The sequence below is a fragment of the Sebastes fasciatus genome, chromosome 17 (genome assembly GCF_043250625.1).
Source record: "Sebastes fasciatus isolate fSebFas1 chromosome 17, fSebFas1.pri, whole genome shotgun sequence".
NCBI classification, from domain to species: Eukaryota; Metazoa; Chordata; class Actinopteri; order Perciformes; family Sebastidae; genus Sebastes; species Sebastes fasciatus.
Window position 1 is genome coordinate 13,526,454 of NC_133811.1, and position 10,700 is coordinate 13,537,153.

Below are 10,700 nucleotides of genomic sequence, written 5' to 3' on the forward strand. Positions count from 1 at the left end.
TTATGCACGTAAATCCCAAACGAACATCCCCTCAAACCATTAAATTCACCACGAACAACAGAAATGTGTTTCAGTGAGTTATGTAACAACAGCTCTCATGTGAGCATCTTTTCAGGTGCGGACCAGAGACACGCTCATTAAATCAACCACCTCTTTCCTTTCACTGCCTGGGAACATTATTCAGTCTGTCAGGGATTTTTTACCATGAACACACTTGTTTACTGACTCACTGCATTCTCTTTCTTAAAGAGTGCTGTCTATCCTGCTGTCATCTCCGCTCTTTCCACTGACCAGACACAAAACACACACTCCGGAAACCTCCGGAAATCCCGGGTGACTGTATCTCCAGTCAGCCCTCGCCTCACCTGAGAGAGACAACACGTTTCCCATCAGACGCAGGACATTCCCAAAAGGTTGCCTATCACACATCCTCTCTTTGATTTACAGACTGCTGGCTTTCCTCGAGCACATCAGCAAAACATTAACAAGAAAATGGAAAAAAGAAAGGAGGAATGATTTTGAAGCAATGACTGAGAAAATAAAGTGGGAAAACTAAGAGAAACGGTGGATGGAAATGGATGGAGTGGAGGTAGAAGAAAGGGATGCGGTATTCAATAAGCGCAGGTCAACACCAGGCTGTGCGCTGGGCTTTACTGTCACAGCGTGCCTTTCACCATTTGTTTCCCATAAAGGCCACATGGAAACGTTTAGCTGGCTTAAAGCAGATCGGCGCACGTTGTCTCGGGCCCGTCACATTTGCTACTTGTTTTTCAGGTCTGTCCTAATAAAGTTTTCTGAAAAATAAAGGCAGCTGCGATAAATAATATTAATGATAACATAAAATAAAATATAAATTGTGGGAGACACCAAACTAAACTGTGTTAGAGATATGAGTAATGGGAAACGTCCTTCTCCCAGAGTGCATTTGTGTTTTAAACAGCTATGAGAGAGAGAAAGTTAGAGAGATAAAAATAGCATCCTCGAAGCATTTCCTCATGGCTCAGAGAGACTTAAGTGCCTCAACAACAACTTTACTTGTGTTTTCATTCTGCAACAACATCTGCAGTCTTGCAAATGGAATAGAAATCACAGATGGACAGGTTATGAGGAGTGAAGTCATAACGGAGGGTTAGTTAGTTCGTAGTCCTCATACTTTCTCGTTTAATGGGTAAAACTGTGAAAACAATCAACACAAAACTCTCGCTAGACATATCTTTAAATGTTGGGGGACAAAAAAATGGCCTGTTTGCGTGTTTGGACAAGGTCCTTCTAGTGTGTATTAACACCTACGTGTGAGTACAGTGGTTGTAATAAATTCATCCTGCACTCTGGCCTCCGTGTACAGTACGTGTGTATAAGATGTGTGTGTTTGTTAAGTCAAATTCCTGCGAGCATATGGCAGAGTGATACAGGTTTTCACAAGTACACAAACCCAGCTGTCCGTCCATCCCCCAGGTACACGGCTCTAATTCTGCCAAGTCATTTACATTGAGCTTCTGCACAAAAACTATTTCCTGCCCACTTTCCATCCAACATCCACATCACAGGCCTACAGGGTGCATAGATATGTGCACGTAATGTGTTGAGAGCTCGCCTAATGGCCCACCAGGCTTATTGCAAGCCGACTGCCGTCGGGGTGCTTCCACTTTCCACTCTTTATCCTTTTAAATGAGCACTACCCCAGACAGGAGTGGGCAGAGGCTTAAGACAGTAAATAGTACTATGAAATCCCATCCTAATACATCTTCCCCGGCATAAGAAAGTACAAAGACTGCATGTTGTCATTGTTTGTCTAATCTCCAGCCAAATCAAAGCTAGAGTCCATATATTGGCATCGGCCACTCTGCTCAACTACTGCAAATTGTCTGCTCTTTCCATATTCATAATCTGAATTGAACCTTTTATTTATGTTGTCTGGCAGCTCGGGCCTTTACTCCCACAAATAAGGGAATTTTTTTCTCCCACAATACCCACTTAAGCCTTATACTGGGAACGATGCTGCCTACAGCTGAGGAACTTAATGTGCACAGCAACCTCTGGTGGCCTTTTGGAGAATTCTACTTCAAGTGCCTGATAATTAAAAACTGTAAAAGCAGAAAGGGGTTCATGTAATAACAGCTGTAAAATAGGATGTGTAGCACTTTCCAGCAGCTAATAGCTGACAGATTTCTCCAAAAGGAAAATCCTTATCCGACAATCTCAGCCTCTACGTGCACTGCTTTCAGGCAACTTGAGAGTTTGATACTAATGTTATTGTTCTGTTGCACAATAAAGCAGAAAAAGAAAGAATAAGAAAAACATGGCTAATGTTCTCGAATTATCAAGATCAGATTTGTGCTTCTAAATTAAGACCAGGAATGATTTGTGTGTGTGTGTGTGTGTGTGTGTGTGTGTGTGTGTATACACTGTATGAATGTGTGTGTGAATGGTTGCCTGTGTTTTCAGTTATTGACGAGGTGTGCAGTCGATCTAAATGAGAAGTTCTGTTCGTTACTTCAGGGTGACGTAAAGCCATTCACAGGTGTGACAACCACAACCAACCCACACACACTCACACACACACAACCACAGATTACTTCCATGAACCCTGAACAAACATAAGAGAAGCATTAGGTCTGTTATTGTTTGCCTTTGCAGAGCGGCTACGGTGCTCCAAAGGAATAATGCTCCCACAGTACACTGAAGCAGAAGTGACAAGGTGGTACAGAGGACACAGTGTGTGTGTGTGTGTGTGTGTGTGTGTGTGTTGGATTTGTGTGACTAGTTAAAACTACTCCAGGTTGCCTAACAGGCATGTTATAAAAGTCACAAACACACGAGAAAAGCATCATATTAAATATGTCGCTTTTATTTGACATAACCATCTACATAAATTAACATGCCATATAATTGGCAGCAATATAGTGTGATTTGATTTCATAAAAAAACAACGACAAAACAAGAAAACAAGACAAACATAAAAACATTACGATGCAAGACTTTCCAGCCTTGCACCCAAAAAAACAAAAAACTGTCTATACATGGCCAAATGAAAAGACAATTCTTTCAAGAAACAGGATATTTTAACATTAAAGAAAAAGTGACTTTCCATGAGGGATGCGAAAGAGATAAATGGTCGGAGGCACACACTTACAAAAAAACGTTTCCCTCTAACTGGAGCACAGATCAGTGCCAAGGAATTGTTTTATTGAGGTGTACCACTCATCTCGATGTTTTGAGTTCAGTTCATTCATCCTCTGACGGTCTTCCTCGTATGACTCGGGTCGTCCCAGAATGAGACACAAGAAGCTGAGGGAAGGATCTTCTCGTCACTCGTCTCCTGCTGGGAGATTCTCTTCGATCCTCTTGATGAACTTCATGCGGATTTCTGTCACATTGTCTCCTCTCAGAGTGTCCTGAGCAAATCTCACATCCACGGCCATCTGGACCTAAGTCAGATGAATAATCACTTACATTTCTATGCACAAACTGTTTTTCCTCTTGGTGAAATTGTTACACAAATTTGCACATGAAATCTATGGACTACTCTATTCTACGACAACCATCAATTTACCTGAAGTGTAAAATGTCTAGTGAGCATTAGGGCTGGGCGATATGACGATATACAGTATGTCGTCTAAACGATACAAAAACATCTATTGTTTATATTTTTCTATGCCGTTTCTATCGTGATGTCGAAAATCCAGCGGCAGAACTGCATTACGGCAATATTTACGTCATGTGGGTAACGCTTTACATTCTGATAATTTACCCGTGAGAGCGAAGATGAAGCGAACAGAACAGTCAAAACAAGAAGAGCTCGTACCAGAAAACAATCTTCTGCATATTTGGAGTGCAGACTATCTGTTGTCATTAACTTGACTACAGACTACGGTACACTAAAGTTCTTAATAAGATGAGAACATACTCAGTACTTTTCATTTGTCAAGTATTTAATTCACAGAGTTGTATACAAAAAATAGACTTTACCCTTTGGTTATTTCATAAAGGCTATTTATTTATTGAATTACTTGAAAATGTCCTATATCGTGTTATGTAAGTGATAATGTACAGCTATCTGGTCATTGATGTGACATAAACTTGTCTTGCATCGCCCTGAAGGCGTTTATTTCACAACTATGACCTGCAAGCTGTACATTATCCCGCTTATTACACGGATGCTCACTTAAGAAATCAATAATTTGACACAAAAACGGTCCTTCAGAGTCCGACTTCAGAACTGCACCCATAGCAACGGTCTGTTATACATAGCAATGGTCTGCTCTAAAGAAATAACAGATGTAGAACGCCGTGATTATCAGAATTGAGTATTCGATAAAGCTGTGTAATAAATATTGTTATCGAAACGAATATATGGAATTAACTATATCGGAATAGAATTTTGGTCATATTGCCCAGCCCTGTTGAGTATGTTGAGCTTACCATCTCCAGGGCTCCTCTGAGGACCCCACATAGCAGGTTGGAGTAGACCAGCGTGCTGTGGTTATCCGGCAGCTCCACGAAGTCCACCAGCGGGTTGTTCTCAAGGATGAGGGAGAATTCATCTCCTGCTGGGCTCCAGTTGGTCACACTGGGGGTGATTCCCAGGTACATCTTAAACGCAACCTAACAACAACACGATGAGGAGTGGATAAAGAAAAGAAAACAGTGCAGGATTACTCAGTTGAAAACAGTAATGTTTGACTGCACATTCATTTAGCTGAAATGCCTGGCATGGCCATTTTCAAAAGGGTCCCTTGACCTTTGACCTCAAGATATGTGAATGATAATGGTCCTATGGGTACCCACGAGTCTCCCCTATACAGACATGCCCACTTTATGATAATCACATGCAGTTTGGGGCGAGTCATAGTCGAGTCAGCACACTGACACACTGACAGCTGTTGTTGCCTGTTGGGCTGCAGTTTGCCATGTTATGATTTGAGCATATTTTTTATGCTAAATGCAGTACCTGTGAGGGTTTCTAGACAATATTTGTCATTGTTTTGTGTTGCTAATTGATTTACAATAATACATATATACACACATTTGCATTAAGCATAAATATTGTAATTGTTTGACAGCCCTAAATATGAGTTAATAGCACCATAACTTAAGTACAGTGACCAAGTCTTGCCTTCCAAAGAAACCATTCATGATCTTGAAAATGTGTTTTTGAACAGACCTCTACATACATTTCACTGACGAATGACTGAGGTGGTTTCAGAGTTTAGCTAGAGGTCACATGATATCCTCAGGCAAGGCTATCAATGCACCTTCCAAACCGCTGTCCCACTGTGGTCCTCCATTTACAGACATGACCCATCTCTTCATGACCAAGAGCCAGTTCCCTGAGCTAGTGTGGGGTTACATCTGGGGAATGACTCCCTTACTAGCAGGCTGCAGTGACACCTTGAAAACAGCTGGAGTGCTGAACGTGTGCCCGCATCTTTCTGTCTATCAGACATAAAAGGAGTCTGACTTTTGCAAAACAACACAAGGATATGTTTAAAATCCACAAGCTGGGATGAATACAGAGAGGAAGATTGAAGTGCAACGTATCACAACAGTGATATGATCAGCTAGGCGACTCAGTAAATAACTACTGACACGTTAATACGTATTATAGTTTTTTTAGAGCTTAACTAAGAGTACCTGGGTATCACTGAATGTGCATCACCTTTCTGAGGGATGAGATTGCATTTCATTCCACATGTAAGAGAATCCTCTCCTGCTGAATATCAAGGTAACTATCACGCAAAGCAAAGAGGAATGCGATCTTGGCCTCAAGTTAAGAAGGATGCAGACTGTCTGGGACTTTAAGTTTTTCTGATCTACAGTACTCAGTCACAATCATCAGTTTTCCCCAACCCCTCCCAACATACTTCCCTTCTTTCCCTCAATTGTCAGGATGTTTCATCAACATCAATCTCTAATCTTTCTTTTTCTGTTGTCCCTCCTTCCCCTTCCCCTTCCCCTTCTTCCTTCCTCACCTCCCTCCCCTCCATCTCTGGGAGAAGGCCACGGTCACGCTCTGATTGGCCTGAAAAAGTCCAATTACCTTAGCAATGACATCTGCTGTTTCTCGGAAATCCTGACACCTGCCGATGCTGGAGCGTGCCAGGAAGTCCTCGATCAGACGCACTCCGATGTTATAACCCCTATGAAAGAGAGAAAGAGAGATAAAGTCATTCTAGAGGAAAAGTACTGAGGAAAAATGATAAACTGCAGAGCACCGTAAAGAGACATTTTTGGGTCGTACACTTGGCAAATGACGATAATTATGATTAGAAGGCCAAGTATCCTGCAGAATCTACAGCCAACTGATGCATCCTGATCCTAACATGGTCTGTCTCAGACTCACTGCCTTCTAAGGCCAGGTAAGACAAGCCTCATTAGGACTTAGCTTGGAGAGAGCTTAAGGTTGCTGCACAAGCAGACAAGCACAGTCCATCCAGTCCAAAGTCCTGTCAGCGTGACAGGATGTTTTGAATTTTTTAGTTATAAAACCATCGATTTTTCTTAATCTTATTTTGTGGGAGAACAGTATCCAGCGTTTCCTTCCAGAGATATTTTTTCTCTCATAAAAACACATATCAGTGTTCTTCCTCAAACGCTCTGTAAGTTCTAAGAATTTACAGGAGCAAAGGGGGAACCTCTGACACAGACGTGTGAGAAATAAAACCTTATTATGTCACCACAGTGCTCTAGTTTATGTCTCCGTAGAGTATATTATGAATGGAGGGCAGCAGAATGTGTCAGAGCGGTGTAAAAGTGCGAGTTAAAGAGAGACACCCAAGAGGCCAGAAAAATCACTTCTCTTCCGTTGGACGGAAGCGATAAACTTTAACATATTGAAGCAAAGCAACTCGGTTTATGTACTCCATATGTGTAGTCACAGAGCATACAATTTAGCTAATGCACAGTTACATCTTGTAATAGTTAGACGCCAATATACAATATGTTCAGTACCGTATGGTATTAAAAGGTGCACTGTGTAAAGTCTGGCCACATACTCGAAAGAAATAGGGGGCAGCATTTCACCTCTGCTACTGGGTTGATACAATCCAAATTTGCAGTCATCAGTTATTAAAAAAAAAAGCCAACTACTAACTAACAGCAGGGAATGAAAAGGCAAAAATTCGACCAAACTGCTTAAACTTTGAGAGCCAGTCAAAATAACACTGCTATCTTATAATCTTCATGTGTGGTGTCGGCCTATAGTTCATGTTAGCCATCTGGGTGTTTACTGTGCACACGAACTTGGGGCTGTACGGTCCATGTACGTTTTCATAGTTTGTTTATTCGTTTGGGTCTGGGGACGCAGAGACAAGGGAACGTCTAGTGTTTTCGTTTCGTCCTCCCCGCCGACGTGGGACTGCTTTGGAAGGAGAGCGTGTGGCGGCTCCAGGGGACAGAGCTTAAATTGGTGGCTGCGTTGACTCAGATATGGCCGGCAAAAACCCTGCCGCCGGGAGTCACCGCGGGCTGGCGCTGGGTCTAACCTGTGTATCTGCAGTAACAGAAAGTTTGCTGATAAGGTGGGGAGTTGGGGCAGTCCTTTGGGATCACACCCCCCGGAATTTTGGGTTCTGTCTCTCTCCCAGAGCTGCCGCACGCTCTACTCCCAGTGAAGTAGTCTCCTGGCAGCAGGGAGGACAAGGCGTGGTCGTTTTCTCGTTTCTGCCACTTTGGATTTCATCCAATAAACAAACTGTCAAAATGTAGATGGATAATAGATTTATTATTGACAAGGCCTTGGGGCAGCTCTACGGTGCCTTGCAAAAGTATTCACCCACCTTGGTGTTTTTCCTATTTTGTTGCATTACAACCTGGAATTTAAATTGATTTTTTACATAAAATCCAAATAAAAATCCATTTAAATTTCAGGTTGTAATGCAACAAACTAGGCAAAACACCAAGGGGGGTGAGTAATTTTGCAAGGCACTGTACTTCTTCATTCTCTGGACTGAGGGCAGACTGGACGCTACAGTGACTCACTATCACCTCTCAAGGAACAAGAGGTATAACAAGACAGGACAGGTCGGGGTTAGTTAGCTAGCATGCTCATTTCAGTAGACATCTCTGCAACACAATATATAGACGTCCTTGATGTAATGTCAAAACTGCAACCTCTTCACATTCAGTTTTAGAATAAAATTCTGGCCATATCTTACACATTAGACCTTTAAAGCTTTTTCTTTGTGCTAATAGTGATGTATGCAGGTGGGATGAAAACAAAACTGCAACTTTGTACAAAAATAATAAAGTACTGATAAAAAATTATTTTGTTTGTTTGTTTACTTCACACCTGCAAGTCATAGCACACTTGCTTGGCATCTGCACTATTTTTAAACCACTGTTTGGTGTGAAAATAGTTAATGACAGTCGAGTCGATGGGGATACTTACATCTTGTCTAGTTGTTTATTGACTTCTTCGTCATTCTCGTAGTCTTTACAGAGCTGGGTGACCAGCGCCCCGTAGGTCAGAGTGAACAGCTCAGAGTTCTACAACAGAGAAAACAGAAATCTCATTTTATTTGTGCCGAAATAAGTGGAATAAAAAACATCAAAACACTGTGTTATAGGTTAGGACAAACTATGTGGTGATGAAAATGAAATGAGTATTAAAAAAAGCAAACTTTCTCCTTGTTAAATGTGGAAAACTACCTGGGGTAGTCCTCAAATTACCATAACAAAAAACGTACATATACATCTACAGTGAAGTCACAAACAAGAGAATCATCCAACCAGGTATAAGGAGTCTAAAGACCAATCTATTTGATATCTTTTTTTTTTTTCACATCATAACACCAAGCCAGGCATCCAGGCAAAATTATATAAAATACATAAATAGTGGCCAGGAGCGCCTGGTGGTTAGGGGTTAAAATGGTACCATGGTCGTGTGGACCATGGTACCATTTTAACCCCTAACCCCTCTTTAAAGTAGTGTAGCCAAACACCTTGCCTCTCTTAAATTTATAAAACACCCTGAGTTTCGGCATAGGTCATGGCTAAAAAGTAATTCCTTCAATGTGGAGAGAAGCGTGCAGATAGGTAGGTAGGTAGGTAGGTAGGTAGGTAGGTAGGTAGGTAGGTAGATAGATAGATAGGTAAGTAAATATGTAGATAGATAGATAGATAGATAGATAGATAGATAGATAGATAGATAGATAAGTGAATAGATAGATAGATAGATAGATAGATAGATAAGTGAATAGGTAGATAGATAGATAGATAGATAGATAGATAGATAAGTGAATAGATAGATAGATAGATAGATAGATAGATAGATAGATAGATAGATAGATAGGTAGGTAGGTAGGTAGGTAGGTAGATATGCTACAGGTTTATTCACCATGAAGTCAAACAGATAATGCTATGGACAGCTCCATGGTGCTGAAATGAAGTCTAACAGTAATACAAAATAATGGTTAATTAATGAACAATAAAAACACTTTATATTTAAACACTTTATAATTGATTAACATAATGTTATTGTTAGTTTTCACACCAAAGACTTGAATATTCACTGCAGCTGTAGCTAAAACTTTAGTGTCATCCACTTTAACACTGCAAATAAAACATAAAACACGAGTACAGACCTATATATATACAGTATATATGTGTTATAATCGCATATTATGTGTTTTTCATTTGGAAAGTAATCTTAACAAGTGGGATTAGGAAGCGACCAGCAGGCTAACTATTTAGCTTGTGTGTGCTAAAACGACACTTCCTGTCAAGCCAGTAATATTCAACTATGAATTAAATACTTCAATTGGTTCAAATGCTTTTCGTGTGTGTAACCAAAACCTGTCAAACAACAAAGAAGCATGACTGACAAGAAGCTTTGCAGAGGTGTAGCGAGGCCAGCTGTTATGCTAGCTGCAGTTAGCATGTAGCTCGCTATGCTAGGCTGCTATGTTTTAACTGCTGTTAATCCTCCTACCATCTTCTTGCTGTCTGTTGTTCGGTTGGATTGCCTGGACATTGTGGGACAGCGTTACAGGCTTAACACCGGCAGTAACTCGATATTAATCCTTTATTTATTTGATTCTGGCTTAGCTCGTTATTTCCGTATTCACCAGTGTAGTCACGCACTTCCGCTAACGAGCTAACAAGCTAGCGAGATTAAAAACACGCACTTCCGGTCGTACTTCAGAGTAAAAGATTTAAAGAAAATACCGAGTCATAAAAAGCACAACTATGAAAGTAAAAACAGCGTATTTGAGGAAAACTAAATTCATCATATTAAAAAAAAACTATTGCTGTTATCATGTCTGATTGTTTGCACTCCGGCAATATTTGCACTATCTGTTTATATCATGTTTATTTTTGTTTAAAGCTTATTTTGTATTTTGTATATTCTTAAAATTTAAATTTTTTTAATTCTATTTTATTCTAACGTTTTTATCTATTTTGTTATTATACTGTTTGACTTGCACCAACATAACCAAAGCAAATTCCTAGTGTAAATCTCTTACACCTGGCAATAAACACAATTCTGATTCTGATGTCCTTGCATAAAGAGTTAGCTTCTTCTTTCTTTTCTTTTTTTAACAATGTCTTTATTGGGGGTTTTTTTGTTACACAAACATCAGCATTATTAAGCAATTTATTCAATACAGGATTGACTTTTACAAACATAACATCCCCCACACACCCACCCGTTCTCTCTTAACTTTTCCCTTTCTTAGAGGGCCAAAATCAATATACAG

At 40.4% G+C, this 10,700-nt stretch overlaps 1 protein-coding gene across 1 annotated transcript; it reads right to left on the reverse strand.

The window, feature by feature from the left end:
- Window positions 1-2,830: 2,830 nt before the first annotated feature.
- Window positions 2,831-10,116, reverse strand: trappc3 (trafficking protein particle complex subunit 3). Its single transcript, XM_074613685.1, has 5 exons — window positions 9,932-10,116; window positions 8,390-8,487; window positions 6,041-6,140; window positions 4,423-4,605; window positions 2,831-3,428 (listed from the first exon to the last, which is right to left on the reverse strand). The coding sequence occupies exons 1-5, from the start codon at window positions 9,971-9,973 to the stop codon at window positions 3,309-3,311; spliced, it is 543 nt and encodes a 180-aa protein (XP_074469786.1). The 5' UTR covers window positions 9,974-10,116; the 3' UTR covers window positions 2,831-3,308.
- Between the last annotated feature and the right edge of the window lie 584 nt (window positions 10,117-10,700).

Coding starts and splice junctions, on each gene's coding strand:
- trappc3 (XM_074613685.1), bottom strand. CDS start 9,973: ATGTCCAGGCAATCCAACCGAACAACAGACAGCAAGAAGATG. Junction 4,606..6,040: donor CAGCAGATGTCATTGCTAAG/GTAATTGGACTT, acceptor TGTTGTTGTTAG/GTTGCGTTTAAGATGTACCT. Junction 3,429..4,422: donor TCAGAGGAGCCCTGGAGATG/GTAAGCTCAACA, acceptor CATCTGACTTAG/GTCCAGATGGCCGTGGATGT.